The following is a 24976-nucleotide window of genomic DNA, read 5'->3' on the forward strand; positions in this document are numbered from 1 at the left end:
TATTAAAGGTATATAAATATATCCGGTTCGATTCGGATTACACGGTGGCGAACTAGGTCGGACTGAGTTTTTTGATTTGGCTAAAAATCAAATCGCAAAGAGGTCATTTACCTCTGCAATCCAAATCAAATCATGGGTTTGGTCCCTTTTTTCCGGTTTGGTTTAGGCTGTATTCTTGTAAACTTATTTTGGTATTTTTTATTTTTTGTAACTCTTTGTTTAGCTTTTCGTTATAATTTTTAGGGTTAATTGTTTGTCTTGATAAGACGAATCCAAAAAGTATAGAAAAAATGAACTGATATTAAAAAAATTTCATATAAGCCAATACTTGGAGAAAAAAAGAGCTGTTTGATACAATTTTTCGCTTTTAGTGATTATTTTTGGCTTTTGTTCATAAGAGCATCCACAATGTAATAATTAAAACTAAAAGTTTGCTAAAGTTAGCAATATTTGCTCAAAAAAGTGCTCACATTGTAATAACCAAACTTAGCAACCTCTTAGCAACTCATCAAATTTTGACCTTTGAATAACCAAACTTAACAATTTTTACCAATAACCAAAACTCAATAACCAAACCCAATAACCAAATTCAAAACTAAAAAATTAAAAAACACCTCACATTAGAATCGTCTCATCGAGACGAATAATTTGGTGTAATCGGGTGCGTGATTAGAACTCGTTTGCAATTGGACATAGATGCATTGCGTATTGTAGGTGGTTTTTTTATAGGGATACAAAAATAACCAATGTGGAGATCAAGTTTGTTAGGTTTGATTATGAACTAAATGGATAATCAAATGCTGACGTGGCACATTTTGGTTATCGATTTTAATTATTTCCATTGCGGATGATCTAATGTTTTTACTGTTTAAACTTATCTCATGATGATTAATTCAAAAAATATAATACTAAATTCAACAAAACAAACAAAAATTCAAATAAAACAAACAGAACACACGAAACGAAAAGAGAAAAAAAGTGTACAAAGAACCCACCCAGCTAAAGTTTACAAATAACTGGGATTTTTTTTCGATTTCGGGGTAATAATGTGCTTTTACATTTCTCTACCGGCATTTTCTGGTTAGTCCGGCTCCCCCGCGATTTCACGCTGGTCTCTCACCGCTGCACTCTACCTGCCCCCCTGCTCCAGATCTTGTAAGCTCTCTCTCTCTCTCTCTCTCTCTCTCTCTCTCTCTCTCTCTCTCATCTCTTGTGGCTTCATGAATGGAGAATTGATTATATGTGTACGCAGCCACAGATACGTAGTTCCTCCGTTCCCAAATCTTCTTGGAATGTTATGTTGACTCTTCCATACTCTGACTTTTCCCTTTTCATTTTGGGGCATTTTTTTGGCAGTGAGATTGATTTTCTTTCTTTATTTTAGGTCACTGACAAAACTATATATCTTCTGAGAACTTTTGTGGAATTAGTTTTTTTTTGTTTTTGGGTGAATTAAGAATTTTATAAACCCATCAAAACAACGGACAAAATTTACCATGGGCACGACAGCCCACCCCACAGCAGACAACCTCAGCCTCCAAAGTCGATCTGGTAGAGTACTGACCATTAGGATCCCACACCACTGAATCATCCCTATCTGAACGTGGCAGAAAATCAGCAGGAGTGTTGGCTGCAATATACCTGCTAATCCTATTTCTTTGCCTTGGCCATTTCCATTCCGTCTGCTGCCGCTGTTCTTATGACTGGAAATAGGAACAGTTAGTTTAAAGAATTACATGAGTATTATTCTGATTCGGCTGCTGTGATGGGATTTGATAATTCATGATATAGAACATATGCACCACAACCACCATAATCGATAATGTTTTTCTGCACTTGTGAGTTACAAAATATGGGTCATATAGCACATTTAATTCTAGTGCTGAAACTCTTTTGACTCCCACTTTTTGTTTTCCAAACTCTCAAAGATATTATACGGGGGGCAGGGTTAGAAATAAGTCAAATAACGAATTCAATCCTAGTGCTGAAGCTTTTTGTGGATTCCACTTTTTCATATTCCGTACTCCAGATTATTTTATAGAGGGATTAGGTTGAGAAAAATGGGTCATATGGAAAATTTAATTCCAGCGCTGAAAAACATTTTCACTTCCTCTGGTCATTTTCCAAAATCCCCAGTTATAGAGGGTGTAGGTTATAGAATAAGATATTTTCCATGCTGCAAGTACGAAATCCACAATCTAATGGCGTGCATGGGTCTATGCACCATGCGAAATCGGTAATGCCAAATTAAAGCAGATTGAAATAGTCAGAGATGGTTGTGGGGGGTAGAAAATTGAAGTTACTTCTTCCATATTTCCCCCCTAACATGATATACTGATATGAACCAGATTGTTACTTCATTCCATGAAAATATATCATTTTAGTAGGATAATTTCGACAGAGAAAAGTGACAGTGTGACACTGCTTCATAACTATGTTACATTGATCTGTGGTTTTGGGTGGATTATTGTGTTAACACGGCACAACACGACACAACACGACATGGGTACCCCGTGTCTGATTTTTTTAGCTGGCTGAATTGATTTGCCTTGAAATTTTAGGGAAAAATCTAAAATGATGGAAGTTACTTTTACTTCTAGTTGACGTTTTAATGGGTTTGGAAGCCATTTTAGTTGCAGTGATTTGAATGGAGAGGAGCCATGACAAGAAATTGGCTAAAAAGCCAAACACCTTGAAGTCTTCAAATCCTGACTATTAGCTGTAAGCGTGTGCTCTCTTTTCTTTGGCACATGAAAGTCAAGTGTTTCATTTACACATAAATATATTAAAAATATTTTGAAATTTAGGGGACGTATCCCTGTGTCTGTATCTAAATTTGGATACATATCCATGATTCCTATGGGGAGGTGTTTATCTAGTTCTCCTCTAGATCTCCGGTTCGGTTATGGACGGAGCAACACCTTCCTCAACCTAGATCTGCAAGAGAGAACACCGTTAGTGCCTACCCGGCCGGAGTCAGCCGGTAGGCTCTCCGATGCCTAAGGTAGTCTCAACTGGAGTAGAGGAAAGTATACAGCTCAAGAGTGAATAGTAGCGGCACACATCTCTAGGGTTTAGAGCAATACTTTATATAGAGTGACCTTACTTAGGCCCCAAGTAAGCTCATGCTAGGCACATGCCCTAACCGCTTTTGGGAGTGGCGTCATGGATGATGCACCGAGTGTAACGTGATGGCCACGGCCCACGTGACCGAACCGAACCTCCAGTTTGCACGCGGATTATCCGTCCCGGGTCGGACCTCATCTGACTTGGCTCGGCCTTGCCTTTCAGTTTTCTTGGATTGAAACCGTGTGGTGGGTTTTAGTGATGAGCTGGACCAAGCATGCAGCCCATGTGCGTTCGACCCAACGTATATATGGTTCGGCCCAAACACCCAATGCCTTGGGCTTTCTGCTAGGCTTGAGAGGAGCATTCCGGTTCAGCCCAATTGGCGTGTCGACTTGGCCATTGAGTGTTCCGGTTTGGCCATACGTCCATTCCAACTTGTCGGCCCATGCATTACCCGTTTGGCCCGATACTATGTCGGGTTCGGCCCACTACAAATCCTATTTTCAGGCTTGAGGTGCCTGACCCTAAGATATACACCCATATCTGATTCACGTACCCGCGTAACATAGCTTCATAAGAAGAAGAGTACCAAATTGGGGGTTTCCCTTAACGGAAGATAATATATGAGTGTGGATAACCAACTTGGTTAGTGACAATGCAGAGTTCAAACTGGTGAATTTTTTGTTATTTTGTTGTATGTCGAAGCCTATAGCATCCAAATTTACTGATGAATTGTAATTTAACAGGCTTCTTATCAGCTTTCAAGGTCTTCATTTGAAACCAACGAGGGTGACACAAACTGGGTGGGCAGTTCAATGGATACCACTGACACGACAAGGGGTTCTGCTGAAAACTCCAGCGATCAAAGGCTGAAAGTCTATATATGGGACATGGATGAGACTCTTATATTGCTCAAGTCATTGTTAAACAGAACATACGCAGAGGCCTTCAATGGCTTAAAGGATGTGCAGAAGGGTGTTGAAATTGGGAATGTATGGGAGAACCACATCCTTCAAGTCTGCGATAACTATTTCTTTTATGAACAAGTGAGCTTGTTTTGTATCATGTTGTGCGTTAGTTCTTTTATTTGAGTTTATGGCAAAGGTTGTTCATTAACTTACTAACTTGACATTTGGTGCTCCAGATTGAAAACTGCAATGCACCCTTTCTTGATGCCTTGAGCCAACATGATGATGGGAGAGATCTTTCTAATTACGATTTCCACCAGGATGGTTTTAGTGGCCTACAAGATGACAGCAGTAAAAGGAAATTGGCATACCGGCATCGTGTTATAGCACAGAAGTACAAAAAGGTTTTTGGAATATAAATCTTTTCAGCATGCAATCTCTATGTCCTTGCATGCATGTCTATTGTATCATTGGAATTATGTTAGATGTAGAAAAGAAAATGTTAACATGCTTTTTGGTCATCTTATATGCATATTTTATGGTGGTATGTGTCATCATACAGGCTTTCACTGAACATGATGTAGAAAGTCTTCACTTAAGTAGTTTTTGTATGCTTGTTTGGGAGATTTTTGAGTTTTATGGGTCAATGTTTGAATTTTAGGTTTTTAATTTGGGTAGAAGAAAGTTTTTTGGGGCTGCTGTTGCATTGTGCATTGGCAGTGGACGGTGGCTGAGGAAATAATAACTGGGGCTGGTTTGAAATTGGAATCATCTTTGCTTGCATTCTGTCATTGGTAGCTTCACTTTGAAGCCCCTCTCTTAGAAATAGTAGACATGTTAATTGTAAAAGGGCAATATGCAGTAAAAAGTTTAACCTCCCGGGTTTTACGAAAAGGCATCACACTGTCAGGACAAGGGGCTTTACTTTGTTTTACATGTGTAGGGATTAAGCTGCATCATGACTGATTTCATTAAGAAACATAAACAACTGTTAGTGTTATCAGTTATGTACTAGACAGGAGCGCAATCTAGTTCTAGGGTGATGACTTGATTCTACTTCTGTTGCAGGGTTTACATAGAATCTTTGATCAAGAAATGAGAAAGTTCTGGGATGATCTCTTTGACGTGACTGATAGTTACACAGATAGATGGCTCTCTTCAGGTACAAATTGTCTTACAAAGTTACGATGATGCATCTGCATAGAAACTGCGTTTCCCAAATTGTAGTCTGTAGAGTAACTTAGTATGGTGCTGGGATGCTAGTAACTTGCTAGAGAAACGGATATTGAGAGGGATATTTTGATTTTCGGGGGAAGTTGTTTGATGGTTTAGTAAATTGATTGGAAATGATACCTGGCAAAGGACAAAAATCATTTGTGAAATTTAGAAATCATTCTTCTGTTAACAAACTAAAAAACTTTGTTAAACAAGGACTAGTCATCCTTCACATAACAAATAGAATGCCAGATAGGTGCCTTACCATGCTTGCTTATTAATTTTTTTAACTGCAACATATAGAAAAAATCACGAGGACAAACAATGCGTAATGAGTTGAACGAGAAACATTTATTTATTTTCCCTGATTGATGAGTTAGGAGACTTGAATTTAATTTTTCGTTGATTGTTGCTAAGTTACTCACCTATCAAACCTAGCACACATAAATCTATAATAACTTTGCACAATATTCATTATTACCCAATGCAGCTCGATCCTGTTTGGAGCAGTGTTCTGGTGGGAATGAGGACTTAACTCCTGGTACAACCTCAGCTGATGGGATCCATGACTCCATCAAAAAATTTCGGCACATCAATGTTCTAGTGACTTCTGGTTCATTGATACCAAGCCTTGTCAAATGCTTACTCTTTCGACTGGATGACTTGATAACATATGAGAATGGTAGATACTCTTTTTAGTTCAGTTTTTGCCTATTTTTAGTTGGATAGAGAACTTTGTAACTTCTTTTCTTTTCACTGGTTTTTAGTCCAATGAACTAGCTTTTTAATTGTTCTGGTTACAAAAGCAAAAAGAACTAGCTTTAATTGTTAACTCCACAGTTACGACTGAATAACAAAGAGGGTAGCTTGCATTATTTGATGATAGCTAATGTAGATCCTGACTTCCTCTGATGAGACCATTCATTATCATTTCACTTTTCGAATGGAAAGGTTTTTTTGTGTGTGTGTGTGTGTGTGATCGGCTAAGAAAATTTCATTATCATTAAGATTATTTTAGAGAGCCAGACTGCTTCTCCAACTCCACCCATAAAATGGATACTCCAAATACACTTCCTTGTACAAAAAAATGGAGAAGGTATTGTGGGGGAGGGGGAAGGGTGAAGGGGTGGACCTAATCCACAGTTTTATGGTGGGGATCAGGGTTGGTTCTCGAATCTGACTGTCTCACTCTTTTGCTAATGATATTCTCCTCTTTTGTGATAGCAAAGAGGAAGAGTTGAGTAAGGTCTGTGCTGTGTGGTGTCTTGAGGATCTCTTTGCTTCGCCTGTCAATCAGTGTAAGAGTGCTCTCATTCGAGTGTGGCTTTTGGCAGAGTTGAAGCATTGCCCACGTAGGGATACCACTTTTTTGGTTGAGCCGCTTGGGTTATCTTCAAAGACATGTTGTAACCTGTGGGATGGGGTGATGGAGAGATTTGAGAGAAGGCTTGCTACATGGAAGAAACATTATTCATCAGAAGGGATAGATTTACTTTGACAAGGAGCATTTTTTCTGGTCTTCCCACTTTCTCGATGTGTATCTTCACTGGCAAAGAGATTGGTGAAACTGTGGTAGGGTCCCATGAGGGGATTGGAGAGTGTAACTTGACCATAATTAGTTTGCCTAGGACACACCATGCTTCTCCTTCAAATGGGGAGGCCTAGGGGTGCCTAGGTTGGAGATTTTTAACAAAGCTTGGTTAGGCTAATGGTTTTGGAGGTTCCCTTGGGAGATCGCAACCAGTAGAGGTGGAAGGGTAGTATACTAGTATGGTAGGGGCCAGGGTAATTGGTCCACAGATACGGTTTTGTTAGTTTTTTAGGTTGGGATGTGGAAAGGTATTATGTGGAATGAATTTGCTAGAATAAACCTTTTGTGGGTATCTAGAAGAGGATCGCCACGTGGCACTTATCTGCGGGCCCAATACCCCAAGTAAGGCAAGTGAGCTCACCCCCAACACCGACAGATGATTAGCTGCCTCTCCATGGCCTACCCATCCCTTTGGCCTCTCCATCCCGTTGCAAGCCCATCAAAATAGATAGACAATACCTATTACATCCAATACAACACATATACAATACCTACAGACACAGAGTTCCAACTATGGTTGACCAACCTCTCTACTGCCACCCTCTCTCTCTCTCTACGGCTGCCCCGAGCCTTCTCCTCCTCCACCTCTGGTGATCCCAATCACTGTTGTAGCGACCGCCATATTCCTGGAGAGCGACCTCAGGTACTCTTCCTACCACTCACGTCCACACCTTTTTCAGCTTAGAAACAAAACAAGTGTGATGGCTTTAACTGGACCCGCGGTGTGGTCATATAGTTAGGGACGTTTTCCTTGACCTCTTTCAATTGGTAACTGACTAGTACGACCTTGAAGAATTATCTTTTTCCCGTGATAGTAGCACGATATGGTATCTCATGTTTTTGAAGGCTCTGGGGGATCGGAAAACCCAGTCTATACCAGCTGTCATTAATACCTTGTTATGCAGCTCAGGTATTTTGTGAGGTCTCGTGGATGTTATGATGTGGAGTGTTTCTAATAAAGGAGATTTTTTTATTGTGTGATCTCCTCACTAGTCTTTCGCAGCGGTCATTTTTGGGAGAAATTCTTTCTACCTTTTTCTGCATTAAAGCTTATCTTTTTTAACCTCCTCATTTTCTCCAGATCACATTGCTGATCTATATATAGGATATTGTTGTTATTAATTTGGACTTTATATATCTGCCGCCGCCGGGGGGGGGGGGGGGGGGGGGTTGTTGGTCACCCTGTCCTGTGAAGACGTTTTTTAACCCTTTGGTAAAGTGTTTACATTTTGGTTGAATTCCGTTAAAGTTGTTAGAAGTAAACTCTCATCCAACCATCATTACTGAAAATTGTTGTGGGTTTCTCAAAATGCTTGGTTTTTCAGTCTACAGCTCATGGGATGTGGGAAAGCTCCAGTGTTTTTCGATGATTAAGGAGCGATTCAGTGGCCCTAATGTCCAGTTTTGTGTGATTGGGGACGGATGGGAGGAGTGTGAAGCTGCACAAGCAATGAGATGGCCCTTTGTTAAAATCAACGTGGAACCAGGCGGTTCTCACCGATTTCCAGGCCTCTCATTGAGAACTCTGAACCACTATTTCTCCATTGTATATGGAAACGCTGTTGCGAAAGAAGATGATGATTAAATCATCCCATTTGAAGGTCAGTGCTCATGTTTTGGGAGTCGTTTCTGTGGTCACAGTTTTTGTTTTTGGGAGATCTTTTATATAACTGTGTGAATCAGTTCAAGAAGATTTCATTGACCTGATGAATAAATGGATCAAGAACTTTTTTGTCGCTGCAGAAATAGAAAAGCTGAAGCTGTCCCGAAGAAGGATGTTGTACTTGATCGTTATGCTAGTTGAAATTTGATTGGTTTGCTTTAAAGAAATCACCACTTGGTCACCACTTGAGCTATGATCAAAATATTCTCTTCATTTCTTGACTAAGTAGATATGTTCGCGCATTAGACATTGAAATGGCCTGATATTTATGCACCAAAAAAAAGAAATGTCTTGATATTTATTTACAGAGTTCTTATTGTTGATTTGTACATTTAGAAGGGTCCATAATGGTAAATTATTTTGGAAGAGATGCCAAATTTTGCTGGAAGGGGTTCATCAGCTCCAACAGCGCATTTCAATAGTTTTCGAAGCCCATTATAGGATCTGGGGGGCCTTTCAGGCCCTGGGCTACGTAATGAGAATAACCCTTTCCGTAGTTCTTGTCAATATACTTGACTTGAAAACTTTATGTTTGTTTGGATGGTATTTTGAAAAAAAAATTTCAACTCAAAAAACACTCATTATCCATACTTTCAATCATTTCTCTCTCCACTCTTTAATTATTATTCTCATTTCTCTCTCTATCTCTTTTCACTCATTACTCCTATCTTCAAGTATTATCTTAATTTTCCTCTCCACTCATTATTCAAAAATCAAACTAAATTTTTTTCAAAACACCATCCAAACAAAGCTAATTAACTTGTTTGTAGGCCGAGTTGATTTGTTTTCGAACAAGTTCATCGAGTTGGCCTTGAGTACCGTAAAGAGCTTCAAAATTTGATTTATTAATTAGAGTGATATGTTTATGTAATAAATCGAAACGTGAATCGAGTGTAATTATATTGAAGCACATAATTGGTTGAAGATTACTAGATGCTATGAATAAATATAAAGAAGACTTCGTTTACTTAACACTTTATTTTTCTTCGCATTGTCTATTAACTCAATTAGTCAAATAAAAGGGGTAAAAACACTCAACTAATGTCATTATATATCTTCTAGGATTATTCTACTTGGTCTGGTGTTTCGTAGGGATAAAAGATAGACCAATAGAGTAGAAAGGAGGTCTTTCAGTTTTGCTTCCGTTTGCCAAAGTAACTTTTCGTGTAATGAACAGTACCAAAACCGAAGCTCCGTTCCACTTTCCCCTAAATAGTTGTTCTTTTTTAAATGATTATTGCTGTAATGACCATATTGCCCCTTCTACCAATTAAATTCCTCAGACGCCCTCCCTCTTCTTTCCCTCTTTGTTGACACTAAGAGCAGACGCACGCCCTCCTTCCCTCTTCTTCCCCAGAAGCCCTCCCTCTTCTTTCCCTCTTCATTAACACACAGAGCAGACGCACAGACGCCCTCCCTCCCTCTTCTTCCCTAGACGCCCTCCCTCTTCTTTCCCTCTCTCTCCCTCTCTCTTTCTCTCTTCAATCTTCTTCAGGTTTGGCCGAAGCTCGTATGAAACATACAAAATCAAAATCAAAACCACTGGCCACCGACATCCAAAATTCACGAAATCAAAACTACTGCCAAACTCTATTGATTTTAACTTCGATTTGGGTAGACTCAAAATCCACTTTGAAATTAAAACCCAGATGGAGTAATCTGAAAACTTTTGAATCAAACACACAATATATGAAAATCCAGCATCAAAACCCAGTTGGAGTAATCTGAAAACAATGTGAGATTCCGGCCACATTCCTCGTCGCTGTCGGAAAATCCAAAAATCGTTACACCAGACGAAGAAGGCAAGAGAGGGAGGGGTAACCTCTCTTACCTTCGCCGGAGCGAAACGACGGCGATGAGGCCGTAAAAAACACAGATCTGATGCTTGTGAAGACAAGGGGGAAGAGAGAGAGGGGAACTCACTGGGAGCGAGTGATACAGTCGTACGACAGGACCAGAGAGCTAAAGTAGTGGCTGCTACGATTGACGACCCGTTTCGACTTCTGGAGAGGGGGAGAGAGAGGGCGGCGAGGGGGAGGGGGACGGGGACTTCTGGAAAGGAGATGAGGGAGGGCTGCAGTAGCGGCTGATTTGCTTCTGTTGTGGCCCTACACTGAAGCCGTAGGAGAGAAAAATGGGGCAAGGACAGTATTGTCATTACACTCGGGGACTGTGGGGACATTCAACCAAAACGACGTCGCTTTTGCCGAATATTTTTTTTAAAAAAGGGAAGGCTTCAGATCTGGAACCAGCCTTCATTTTGGACAAAAAAAAAAGCCACTTTTTCTAGAAGTGGAACGACCCCTAAGTCTATTATGTTTTATGGTATTTATTCAATTGATATGTATATAATTATAAAAAAAACTAGTAGAATGCAATTTCTTTTTTCAAGGTACAAGTAAAATGCTTTGCAAAGAAAATTGTAGTCTGAAAGATTTGAGTAGCCAACGCCATTGTGAATAATTTAGTTCATTCAATGATTCTAAGTTCGAATTCCAAGAACTTTTTTTTTTTTTTTGGATAAGTGAGACTACGTGAACTTGGGCAGCTCTCTGGTACTAAATCATACAGATGCTTCCGAGGAGCAGTGGTCTGGCTCATGAGGCAAAAAATGGGTAGAGAACAAAATAGACAATATATTACATGATAAGGTCATTTTCAACGGAATCCCGGGCCGTATCCCACTCTTAGATTATTAATGAATGTGATGTTTTCTCAAAAAAAGAAAAGAAAAAAGAATGACTACGTGGTTCGTTAAGCACCACATCACATGGTCAAGGCATGATCCCCGCTATCTCTAGTTAGGGTTGTTGTAACGCCCCGAATTTAGGGAACGTTAAATAGACATTTTTTTATTGAGAATTTAAATAGAGTCTGGCTCATTATTACAATATAATTCTCACAAAAGTATATTTATTCAACATAGGGAGGAAAATTAGGGTTCCTAACTACTGTTCCACCTGCTCCTCCATCCTAATCAGCTCCTTGACTCCGAAAGCTTCCAAGGTGTAGGGTTCACCCTGCTCATCTACAAAGTCTGACACAGTATACCAGCGTCGCTCCCAGTATAATATGCCAGGGTCACCAAAGGTAATACCGTGAGCTACAAGAGCTCAGAAGAATAATCTCATACCCGCTAACTCATATTTATAAACAACATGGCATAAAAGTAGTATACTAACTCATGTAATTTTGACGATTTCTAAATAGCACATAACTTTGACAATAACACATGCATATTCGCTATTCAATTGGCGTTAGTGTCCGTATAATCAGAGTTTCTCCTACGCAACGTTTTCGTAGACCGTGTCATTATTTTCATTTATCAAATCAACATTTCCAATTTTTTTTTTTACACACCCAACCTCGGTTCTGCCGCTCCGGGTTTCCGAGTATCCTCACAATGGTTCCACCGTTCCGGGTTCCCATTAGCACACAATTTGCATTGGCTCCTCTCCGCGGATAACCAAGCCACATACCCAACCTCGGTTCCGCCGTTCCTGATTCTCGAGTATTCTCACAATGGTTCCGCCGCTTTGGGTTCTCATTGGCACACACACACACATAATGGGCTACCACATCCGGGCACATTGCGGTTTCTCAAAACATTTTCTTTTTTCAAAACACACCTTTCATTAACAACACATTAAGTGTCATGTTTTTACTTTCTCGATTTCTGCGTCTCATTTTCATGCAAAGACTCCGCGACAAGACTTTTCACGTAAGTACACATAAATCATTCATTGAAATTTTGAAACTAAACTAACAAGATCGTCCAACTCTATATTACTTATCATGCTCATATTATCCCTAAGTTCACGCAATCATGCTCAAACATCTAGCACACAACTTAAAGCATAGTGTCACATGGACGGACATCTTTGAAGTGGATACCACTTATGCTTTATCACATATCAAACAAGTAATCCAAGTAATCACATATACATGCTCATAACCATCCTTAATATCAAAATACGAATACTTTCATTCAAGTTTATGTTTTCAAAATCCGTTCTCTCTTCCTTTTTGGGAAGTTCAAAACAACATATATTTTTCCGGAAAATAAAGTCAAGTTATTCAACATAATCATATTTATTTTCAAGCCTTTAGTAAAACACTTTTCAAGTTCTCATGTATTTCAAACAATACAAACGATATACACATTTTTATTTATACTTAGAGGTAGGGGATAAGAATATTCTACATGATCATATTTCATTTCGAAGTTTTAGTAGAACAAGTTTGCTTGATATTTTTAGTACTTTAACTTAACATGCATTTTCAAATACACAAAAAAATATAACTATAATTTTTACTAGAGAAAGTGAGTAGAAATATTCTACCGCTTTTCTTGGCGGTAGGTACGGCTATGGAAAAAGTACGTTGGCTATCGAACGGACTGACGTCCTACGGTAAACTTATGATAGCTTCGAAAGAGAAAGGATAAGACTTTCTTTCTCTCTAAACTAGTTCTTGGCTAAACTACTAATTTTTTTTTTTGGATCGAAAGGGTGGTCGAGTGGTTGTTTAGTGGTGGCCTAGGATGAGTTTCTTGAAGAACTCAAGAACACCAAGAATTACTTCAAGAATGATACAAGAACACTAAAATTTCCTAGAGAGAAGTTGGAGGGTTTGAAGGTGTGAGTTCAAGGCAAGAGTGATGTGCTATTTATAGCAAAAATTTGGACTTCCCCTCTCCCCTCTTGGCCAGCCCCCCTCTCTCTCTCTCTCTCTTTAATTTTCTCTCAATTTTTTGCTCCATTGTGTTGTCCAATCACATCTTTAGGCATGCCAAAGCCTTCCCCTCTCTTGTCAATCCATCCTAGGTGAAAGGCTATGTGATCATGATGGTTTCCTTAGTCTTTTAAGAAAATCCTAGGTGATTATACCCTAGGTTGCAAGTCTTATAAGTCTAAGGATAAGGATAGCTAGGCTAAAAAAATAGTCTTCCATGTTTAGTCAATCCTAAGCTAGGTTGTAAGTCAATTTCTAGGATGATTAAAGGCTAGGTTTTCAAGTGCAATATATTGTTCAATGGGTAAGACATTTCCTAGAAAGTATATCTATGTATCTATAGGCATATAGTAGGCTATTACGTACATATTGTAACGACCCTGATTTTTAGTAAATAAAAATTTTGTTAAATATTTAAATATTTAATTATTACTTAGTTTCTTTTAAAATTCCCTTTTAATTCTAATAATCCGTCATAATTAGATTTTAGTCCTTTAAAATTATATTTCTTGGCTAGAAATACTACTTGGCAAGTAGAATTAACCAATTAGTTAGAAGAACCTAACTACCAACTCATCTAGTTACTTTCTCCTAACCCTAGATGAACTTTTTAACCTTTACCCATTGGACAATAAAAGTTAAGGAAACTTTTATCCATTGGACAATAGAAAACCTAGATTTTCCACCAAAGGTACCATCCTAGATTGTTTAAGTACATATATAAGATTATATATAGTCCTATGTACTTCATAGACTATTATAAGCATGCTTAAAGGACTTATAGTCATTTCTAGGTATTATTCAAGTATATATTATCTCACCTTTTTAACCATTAGTCAATAAATGCTAGGGAAAACTTTACCCCTTAGGTTTACCAACAAGTACTAGGATAAATTAAATAAGTCACTTCCCAGATTTCCCATGTGCTTGTATACTTAAAGATATGTATATGTACCATATAAATTTATTACTATAGATTCACTAGGTACACAAATATAGTATTCTAAGTGGAGCATGTGCCTATTGGACTATTTTATTAGGAAACCTTGATACTTGAAATCCTACTAGATATATGTACCCTATAAGGTATTTTACTAGATTTCCTAAGTACACAAATAACCTTATATATAAGTACATGTACCCTATAAAGTTAGCTTTTCTAGATTTGCTAAGTACACCTATATATTTATATATAGGTATATGTACCTCATAGCCATTATTATATTTCTAAGGAATCCTAGACCATACTCCTAACCTTTGCCCATTGGATAATAAATATTAGGGGAATTTTTACCCCATGGATAATAGAAAACCTAGACTTGCCATTGATCTCCAAAGATATTGTACTAAGATTTTTAGGTACACATATATGGTTATATATAGATATGAGTACTTCTTAGCTTATTTTATTTCTAGGAATCTTGACCATATCTTCCCTAGATTTTTCTAGATACTTATATGTAGCTATATGTACCTCATAGATTATTTTAGGTATGCCTATATATGTCTAAAGGACATATAGACTTTCTAGGAAAGTCTTAACCATTGGTTAATAACTACTAGGAAAAGTTTTATCCCTTGGGTAATAAAAAGATAGCCATGCCAATAAAATATTTAGACTAGATTTCGTATGTACTTAAATATATATATATATATATATATATATATATATATATATATATATATATATATAGGTACCTTGTACTAATGAAAGATATGGAGAGATATGGGGAAGATTGGGAGAGTACCTTGATATGATTTACTTATGCATTTCTTTAAGTCAAATCTATCCACCATTGTCCTTTTATATATAACTTACTAGACCAAATCTTGAACCATCCCTTCCTTCCTTCATCAAATCTTCCTAAAATCTACCCAAAGTACAAAATCTAGTCTTCCATTGATGGTTACTTGTACACTACCCTTCAACCTATCCACCAAGCCATGCCTTGACATGACAAAAGGAAAAAAAAAAAATCAAAGATATGAGCGAGAGAGAGATTCGGGTGAGGGAGAGGAGAGAGGGAGCTTTGGCCTATAAATAGCAAGCTCATTACAAGTCATTCTCACACCTTCACTCTTTGCTCTCACTTCTCTCTAGAATTTCTAAGCTTTCTAAGTTCCAAAGTCCAAGTTTCTTTAAGTTCTTGAGAGTTACCACCAAACCACCTCCAAAAACCACCCCTAGATCGTTAAAGTAGGGCAAAGTTGTTTCTAGGAAGAGAAAATCCATCTCTCTTCCTTTCGAAGCACTTCGGAGTCGTTACACCTTCGCAAAACCGACCTATTCTCAAAACCGACCAACCGCCAAGAAGAAAGGTAGATTCCCTTTGTCCACTAAACTCAACGTATAACATTATACCATATGTTGGAATAATCGACTCTTACTCTAGTAAACATATGTTGTATTGAATTTCCCACAAAGGAAGAAAGAACGGTTTCCGAAAGATAAGACTTTATCGTTGATAGAAGTATTCGTATTTTGATCTTTAGGATGGTTATGAGCATGTATCATGCATTGTTTGTATTACTTGTCTTGTATTAAAGCATAAGTGATTTTCACTCCAAAGGCGTCCGTACATGTGGCATTATGCTTTAAGTTGTGGTTTGAGTGTAACATCCTTTTTATTTTGAGGTGCTTAAATATTATATTTAATAACTTTAAGGGCTAAAGTGCAATTTTTCTTTAAGAGTGTGCATGTGTGCCGTGTGTGAGCTGAGGTGGTGTGTGTGTGTATTTTCTTTTAAAACAAAAGGGAAAAAAAGAAAGAAAAGAAAACCCATTAGGAGGGTTGTTCCAACGTGATCGAGAGAGAGAGAGATCAGCCGTAAGTGGAGAAGAGGAGGAAGAAGGAGAAAAGAAGACGAAAATTAGAGTTAGGTTGATTGAAGCTTCATTAGGTGATTTTCATCTCCTTCAAGGCTGAATTTCATGTTTTTCTATACTTAAATCTATGATTTTATTGTTCAATTTCATACTTGGCATATTGCTAGCTATGAATTGAAGCCATGAGAGGGTTTTTGAGGTTGGAATTGGGTTTACTTTCAGAAAATTCGTGTATAACATATGAATATGCATAACTGTGTTTTGAGCAGAGTTGAGTCTGTCCTGTTTTTGACGAATTTTTACCATTGACATAACTATCATGTTATTTTCTGGTATTTTTACTGTAGATGCATTTTTGTGTGTAGTTTATGCTGTAAAAATTTCAGAATTTTCGGAGAAACCTGGAAAAAGATAAAAATCTTGAACCGGGCTGCAGTCAGATTCGCGTCTGTGCTGACAGCCCAGACACATGTTGGAAAAACGGGCATAACTTCTTGCTCGGGTATCGGTTTTACGCACCGTTTCTTGATTCCGAAACTAGACTTGTATATCTTTCTTAATCTGTAAAGATTGTGCCTTAGTTTGGTCTGAGAAAAATCAGTTTTGGTTCCGAAGTTAATAGTTTGGTGATTCTGAAATTCTGGACAGGTTTTGTAGCTGTGTTCTTCATCAATTTTGTCATAGTTGAATATGCTTACTGACTATGGATGCTGTTGAGTCTCAAACATTGATCAATTGGTGATGTTTTGGTGTTGGAATTATTGGAAAAGATTGAGTATGTGATTTTTAATGAGCATTCGATCGCAGACTGTTCTGCTGGGTCTGTAGTTTCTGTTTTAGATGTGTAATTTCAATTGAGAATATCTTAGTCATTCGGACTCCAATTAGGGCAAATTTTATATTGAGATTGATGTTCTGAGAGTGTATTTTCTAATGGTTATAGTCTCGAAGTCTAATCCTAAACCAATAGAATGCTACAGTCAGAATTCGATCAATGGTTCTGCTAGAAAGTGTGTTTGTGAGATTTTTGGCTTTGAGGTACAAATTGATGAATTTACTTCTTTGCTTTTGGAATTAAACTTTGAGCTCATATGTGCGGAATATTTGTTAGGTTTGGAGACGATGACGAGTACCGCAGCTCCACGTAGGGAGTGACTGCGTTGGTTTTCTTTTTGTTGGAGACCGAGGTGAGTGTTCGATTCATAGATGTTCTTCAATTGGATTGAATTTGTGATATTGCACTGCGACTTCGTGTCGGTGGGCAACAACGGCCAACGGTCGGACTTTGTGTCGTGCCTTTGACTTTGTGTCGATTCAATGGCTTTATGCCAAAATTATGACTTTGTGTCGAGCCAGTGACTTTGTGTCGGATTAAAGACTTTGTGTCGATTGATTGCTTAATGCTTAATTAATGATGAACTTGGATTTATTGTTTCTATTGAACAACATCCATGTCTCATATACACTCCTGGAACTTGTTTTGGGTTCCAGTTTTGCAGGTATAGGTCGGTGTCCACTACAGGTCACATTTTGCGTTTTTGTGACTCGCTCGAGAAGTGCGTAGTTGAGGCCTGTGGGAGTCTTTGTCTTCTGGCCCGTAGATGTTTTTTGCTTAGTTTAGTTTTGGATAATAGTTGGTTATGTAAAGTTTATTTCTTGACAGACTTCCGTTGTAGTTTGTAAATGAAAAATAATTTTTTTTTTGATGTAAATAAAATGTGGCGGTTGAACTGTAGTTGTTCGTTATTCTTGGATTTGCTAGTAGCTGGTTGTCATGGGTCGTATCGGGATAGGCCGATGAGGTGCTATTCCGAAACAGGGCGTGACATTGAGCATGATGATTAATGTAGAGTTGGATGATCTAGCTAGTTTAGTTTCAAGATTACAATGAATGTTTATGATTACGTATGTGAAAAGTCCTACCGTGGAGTCATTGCATGAAAACAAGACACAAAAATCGAGAAAGTAGAAACATGGCACCTAGGGTGTGGTTAATGATGAGATGTGTTTTGAAAAAAAGAAATATTTTGAAACCACAAATGAGGCCGGACGTGGTAGCCCATTGCGTCATGTGTGTGTGTGTATGTGTGCGCGCGCGCCAATGGGAACCCGGAGCGGCAGAAACATTGTGCGGATACTCGGGAACCTGGAGCGGCGGAACCGAGGTAGAGTGTGTGGCTTGGTTACCGCAGAGAGGTGCCAATGCCAATTGTGTGCCAATGGAAACCTGGAGCGGCGGAACCATTGTGCGGATACTTGAGAACCCGGAGCGGCGGAACCGAGGCAGGGTGTGTGGCTTGGTTACTGCGGAGAGGTGCCAATGCCAATTGTGTGCCAATGGGAACTTGTAGCGGCGGAACCATTGTGCAGATACTCAGGAACCCGGAGCGGCGGAACTGAGGTATGGTGTGTGGCTTGGTTACCGCGGAGAGGTGCCAATACCAATTGTGTGCCAATGGGAACCCAGAGCGGCGGAACCATTGTGCGGATACTCGGGAACCCGGAGCAGCGGAACCGAGGTTGAGTGTGTAAAGAATGATTTTGGAAATGTTGATTTGGGAAAATAAAAAGTGGAAAATGGAGACACGGATTACGAGATATTGTGTAGGAGAAACTCAGAAATCACGGACACCAACGTTAGTTGAATAGTGAATGTGAATGTGTCATTGTTAATTGTTTTGTTAAAATACGCATGTACTATGTGGATCTCACTGATTCTATGCCCTATTATGTGTAAGCTATGGGTTAGCGGGTATGGGATTGTTCTGCTGAGCTTTCTTAGCTCATGGTGTTACCTTTGGTGACCCTAACATATTATACTGGTGGCGACGCTGGTATAATGTGTCAGACTTTGTAGATGAATAGGGAAAACTCTACACCTTGGAGACTTTCGGAGCTGGCTAGGATGGAGGAGCAGGCGGAGCAGTAGATAGGAACCCTAGTTTCCCCTCCTTTTGTTGAATGAAAGTACTCTTGTGAGAATTATGATGTAATATTGAGCTTGACTCTATTTAGACTTTCAATGAAAATGTCTATTTAACGTTCCCAAAATTCGGGGCGTTACAACTTGGTATCAGAGCTTTAGGTTGAACCCTCGGCCATGGGTAGAATGGGTAGACCATCAGATAGTTTGACCGTTGCACAAACAAAAATTGAGTTTAAGTTTACCGTCCCAAATTGAGTGGAATTCTGACACAACAATCTTCGGATTGAAGCAAGGTGTGGAAATTGGCAGTACTACCGAGCTGGGAATTCCCGAACAGTTGGATGATGACTTAAATCAAGAATCGGATGTGGAACTAGAAAATCAAAAGTTTTCTCTAGAAGATTGTAAACCCGTGTCCTAAGACATTACTAATTGAGGTTAAAACTCTTCCTTGTAGATGAACCATCTAGTTGACCTATTGGTTGGAGCTCGCCAACTCAAGGATGCCATAGAAGCTATGACAACTCAACTAGTGGAGAATCCCGATTTTATTGCCACTGTACTCACAGAAAAATGAGATTTCATGAGGGTGTAGCAGAATACCCCTATTCCCGTGGAGGAGAACCCTTGGTTTACTGAAATGTTCCCAATCCTGTATGCCTTGTATGGGTTCTTTGGTACCTTACCCCCGATGGAGAACTTTGAGGTTGGAGTTAAGGAAGAAGAAGTCGACGGCGATAAGAACGCCAATGAGGTGACCGAGGAGGAAAACCGGTTAGGTGAAGGGAATCTCGAAGAGGACGAGACCCCAAAAGTAGAGGACGCCAATTAGGCATATCTTAGGCCGACATAGGAGCAATTGTAATCCTTCGGGATGTAGGATGTCGGAACTAGGATCGCTTCTATCTGTTTAAGAATCTCCCAAGCTGTACTATTCCTATGTTATTAATAAAAGCCTTATTTCGTTTACTACTTGTCCTTGAATGATACATTTAGTATTTAGTCACTATTCACGTACGTGCTTATTCTTGTGTCCCTACTTGCCAGCTTATGATTGTAATTTTCTACTTATTTGTGAAAAGCTTGCTTTTATTAAGAAAGTACTGTTGCATACTAGTTGATAAATGACTTTCGACTTTTGAAAGAAACACCATTTGCAAATAAAAATTGTTTTAGTAGACTAAAACCCCCTTTCAATTTCCCCTCGTAGATGGTGAATACGCGCCACGGATTAGGATACGATAACGGAGAGCCCTCAAACGCTAACCCCGACCTAACCCAAATCATGCAAGCATTCATAACCGCTTTGAATGCCAACCGCCAAAACCAAAACCATAATGACGGACCCATGACCGGACCCAAGCAATGAACGAATTCTGCAAGCGCCGACCCCCGACCTTTCACGGAGACACCAATCCCATCGTGGCCGAGACATGGCTGAACGAGGTCAAGATGATCCTTAGAACCTTGGGGATTACCTAGAACGGAGATTGTGTGGCCTTAGCCACTTACCAGCTGAAGGGAGAAGCCTGCTATTGGTGGGACCTGATGGAGGCCACCCATACCATAGCCACTATGACCTTTGCCCAGTTCGAAACTCTGTTTCTCGACAAATACTTCCCCACACCCCTTCGCCTAGCCAAGGAACAGGAGTTCCTGAACCTAAAGCAAGGAACGATGACCGTCACCCAGTACGCGGCCAAATACGAGGAGCTATCCCGTTATGCCCTAACCTCCATCCCAACCGAGGACAAAAAGGCAAGAAGGTTCGAGTGGGGTTGACAACTGCTCAGAGGGCCGTGGTGGCTCAAGCTTTTACCATCTATGCCGAAGTCGTGAAGTGTGCACTCCGGCTAGAGAGTGAGGAGACTGACTTCAAAACCCAATGGAGGAAGGCGACAAGCGGCACCGGTGGACCGATCCGAACCCAACCCCCCAACAGCAACCATGGACCCTACCCCACCAAACCCTCTATTCCGCCTTAAAGCAACTAACCCTGGAAGACTGCAATCCCCGGAAGTGGCGAGCAGAAGAGAGGTGGTCGAGACATAGCGATAGTCTAGTGCTTCAACTGTCAGGCTATGGGTCACTATAAATGCGACTGCCCCCAACTTCTAAGGGAGAGGAATGGAAGCTTTGGAAATCAGAAGGCTCAACAACCAGGACAGGCCGATTTTGAGAAGCAAAACCCTGGAGGCCCATTGCAGTAGCAAAACAAGGGAAAGTAGCCCATGGGAACATAGCAAAGCGCTGGAGGGCATATTTTTGCACTGCATACTGAGGAACAAGAGCAGGATCCTTCTGTGATCCAAAGTACGCTACTATTATATAGTACCTGCGTACAAATCTTGTTAGACTCTGGTGCATAGCTTTCATTTACATCTACTGCCTGCGTAACTGCTCTAGCACTAGAAACAGAACCCCTAAGTACGAGTATGAAAGTAATGTCACCGCTTGGGGGGAGTATAGCTGTTAGTCTAGTGTGTAAAGGGTGCGAACTAGAAATAGCCAACCTACGTTTGACCTACAATCTTAGAGTAATCAACATGGCGGATTTTAATGTAATCCCAGGGATGGACTGGCTATCAGCACATCGAGCCGTCATAGACTGCCATCAAAAGATGGTGACCGTGTATACCCCCGAAGGAACTCGTTTCCAATTTAAGGGGGATAAACAGATGGTGAGCCCGACGACGAGAAGATCCAGGTGGTAGAATCAAGTGTTTGGATGGCTAGCTAGCCTCCAGTTAAGAGAAGCCAATAGGATGGAAGTGGGATTACCACACATCGTGTGCGAGTACGCCAATGTTTTCCCTGAAGAACTTCCTGACTTGCCACCCAAGAGAGAGATAGACTTCTCTATAGAACTCCAACCGGGAAATGGCACCAATCTCTATGGCACCGTACCAAATGGCCCGAGCTGAGCTAAAGGAGCTCAAGACCCAATTGCAAGAGCTGTTGGACAAAGGGCTTATCAAGCCGAGTACGTCACCATGGGAGCACCTGCACAGTTTGCGAAGAAGAAAGAAGGGACGCTTTGACTATGCATCGACTACAGGGAGCTAAATCAAGTCACCATCAAGAACTGGTATCCATTGCCAAGGATCGATGACCTATTTGATCAATTAAAGAGAGCACGAAGGACACCTTCGAATGATACTACAAGTACTCCGAGATAGCCAACTTTATACCAATGCAAGAATATGCGAAGTGGTTAAGTTTTTGGGGCACGTGGTATCCAAGGACGGAATCGAGGTAAACAAAAGTAGGGTCGAAGTAGTACTGAATTGGAAGCAGTCGTACATCTGAAATTACCGCCAGAAGTCGACGCTGCCAAAAGCCTTTTTTTCCGTGACTGCATAGGTTCTTTTAGTGCCTTCGCTAATAATATCCGAGTTTGTAGATTATCGTAGGGCTTGCTTGCTGGTGTTCGGTTTTCCCCCGAAATAAGGATGGAGTACTTATGCCTTACAATTTTGGAGTGATTCTGCTCGAGTTGATCTGTTATTTCCTAGTTTTAGAAATGGGTTTAATATCGTTGGGTGGGGAAGCATGCAGATTCGACAGGGACGTGCTATGTAACGTTTGTAGGGTACGAGTCCGCATGATGATTTGGTAGAAATTTTGCATTTGATGTTGGCATTTACGATAGAAACCTCATCAAAGGTGTACAATGAGGCGAGTTGTTCGATGGCTGAAGCAACCTCAACCTCGCCTTGTTAAGTAGGTGATGAGGCTTAATTTGATTAACAAAACATGCAAAGGATTGTGATGGATGCCTGAAACGCTATCGTCTTACTCCGAGATACTTCTAGGACCTGTCAGAGCCTTAGATAGTGGCCGTGTGATGCCAAAGCGTTTTGGAGCGTAGCGAATATGTCTAAACCGTAGTCACGCACCAATTTCGAGGACGAAATTATTTTAAGGGGGATAGGTTGTAACGACCTTGATTTTTGGTAAATAAAAATTTCGTTAAATATTTGAATTTTTATTACTTGGTTTCTTTTAAAATTCCCTTTTAATTCTAATAATCCGTCATAATTAGATTTTAGCCCTTTAAAATTATATTTCTTGGCTAGAAATCCTACTTGGCAAGTAGAATTAACCAATTAGTTTGAAGAACCTAACTACCAACTCATCTAGTTACTTTCTCCTAACCCTAGATGAACCTTTTAACCTTTACCCATTGGACAATAAAAGTTAGGAAAACTTTTATCCATTGGACAATAGAAAACCTAGATTTTCCACCAAAGGTACCATCCTAGATTGTTTAAGTACATATATAAGATTATATATAGTCCTATGTACTTCATAGACTATTATAAGCATGCTTAAAGGACTTATAGTCATTTCTAGGTATTATTCAAGTATATATTATCTCACCTCTTTAACCATTGGTCAATAAATGCTAGGGAAAACTTTACCCCTTGGGTAATAAGGTTAGTTTACCAACAAGTACTAGGATAAATTAAATAAGTCACTTCCTAGATTTTCCACGTGCTTGTATACTTAAAGATATGTATATGTACCATATAAAAGATTCTGCGGACACCCTTGCTGAGTCTCACGATGCCCATCATGCACAATCACCTATCCGAGATACGATCAACGAACCTATTGACCTGGAGGAAAATGCAACTGGAAGTGGTGCTGTTACTGAGATCGGTACAAAGGTTCCGGATGAAACCCCTCCAGAGGTCCAAAAGCTAGACTGATAGGTAAGTATATATCTTAAACTATTGATACTTTGGAGAAGTTGACTGGTACTGCGTGACTGTAAGCATCAGCCCTGTGAGGCACTGGTACATTTAATACTTTTGATAACACAGATACTCGGCCCCTTGTGGCATAACTATGCATTTTGCTCGGCCCCTCATGTGTTGCATGTGTTTTGGATGCAAACAGGTGTTAACTAAGTTCTTCATACTTAGTTTTGCATGTTCTCGTATGCTCCCCAAATTTCTCATATTTTGATTTACTCCTAAAAGGATTCATTTTTTAGGGAAGAAAACCCAAATAATTACACTCAAATTATGACCAAGTATATTCGTACTTAGCTTATTGACTCTGTAAACACATGTTCGTTATGTTTGTAGCCGAGTGTTTCATACCTGAAGACGGAGCAGTACTTGCTTGTAAGTATTTCGTACTTTAACTAAGTTAAGTCTCTCGTACTTTAACTAAGTTGCTTTTTTACCCAAGTTACTCATACTTGGTCCTGAAATATTGCATGTATTCATATGCAAATAAGTTTATTTGTACTAGTTTATTGCATATTCTCGTATGCATTCCCAAGTTTGTTCATACTTGGACTTTATTCGTAGGACAATTCAAGTGTTTCGTGCTTTCTCATAGCCCTAAGTTTCTCGTACTTAGAGAATCAGTGAGTTCCAAGTTTATTCATACTTAGGTAAATAATCAAGTATGTTCGTACTTTTGAACACTTGAATTTGCTCATAATTCAAATTATACCTATTACCTCACTGCTCCCCAATACGTTAGCGAGGAAGGACGGTGTATTTAAACAAGTAAAAAGTCAGAAACTCCATAAGTTTGATATAGTGCAAAAAAGTGATTTTATTCATAATCTTGAAACTTAAGGAGGTGTTATTCGTACCCCTTGCAACTAAGAAATAATAAAAAACAAGGGAGCTTTATTCGTAACCCCCACACAATCACGTAGCGCATTATAAAAATAAAACTAGATTCTTTTAAACAAAGAATTTTCTCAAATTGTGGACATTCCAGGGCCTTGGCATCGGGTTCCCGTCCAAATCTGCCAATCTATAAGCCCCTATGCCCACAATCTCAGTTACCCGATATGAGCCTTCCCAATTAGCCCCTAACTTGCCCTCGTTTGCCACTTTGGTGTTGACGAGCACCTTACGAAGCACAAGGTCTCCAACACCGAATTCCCGTGGGTGAACGTGCTTGTTGTAGCTCTTCATTAGTTGCTCCTGGTAAGAGGCTAAATGGACCAGGGCTCTCTCTCTTCTTTCTTCGGCAAGATCAAGCTCAATTTCGAGAGCTCTATCATTGCCCC

At 39.6% G+C, this 24976-nt stretch overlaps 1 protein-coding gene across 2 annotated transcripts; it reads left to right on the forward strand.

The window, feature by feature from the left end:
* The first annotated feature begins 1288 nt into the window (after positions 1 to 1288).
* LOC131308509 (eyes absent homolog) lies at positions 1289 to 8613 on the forward strand. Of its 2 annotated transcripts, none has more exons than XM_058335451.1 (7): positions 1289 to 1718; positions 3816 to 4115; positions 4214 to 4381; positions 5046 to 5139; positions 5683 to 5874; positions 8109 to 8384; positions 8527 to 8613. In XM_058335451.1, the coding sequence occupies exons 2-6, from the start codon at positions 3885 to 3887 to the stop codon at positions 8366 to 8368; spliced, it is 945 nt and encodes a 314-aa protein (XP_058191434.1). In that variant the 5' UTR covers positions 1289 to 1718; positions 3816 to 3884; the 3' UTR covers positions 8369 to 8384; positions 8527 to 8613. The 2 variants fall into 2 exon arrangements, with proteins under 2 accessions (XP_058191434.1, XP_058191433.1); XM_058335450.1 differs by lacking the exon at positions 1289 to 1718 and adding an exon at positions 2579 to 2721.
* Positions 8614 to 24976: the final 16363 nt, after the last annotated feature.

Source organism: Rhododendron vialii, chromosome 11a (assembly GCF_030253575.1).
Source record: "Rhododendron vialii isolate Sample 1 chromosome 11a, ASM3025357v1".
NCBI lineage: Eukaryota > Viridiplantae > Streptophyta > Magnoliopsida > Ericales > Ericaceae > Rhododendron > Rhododendron vialii.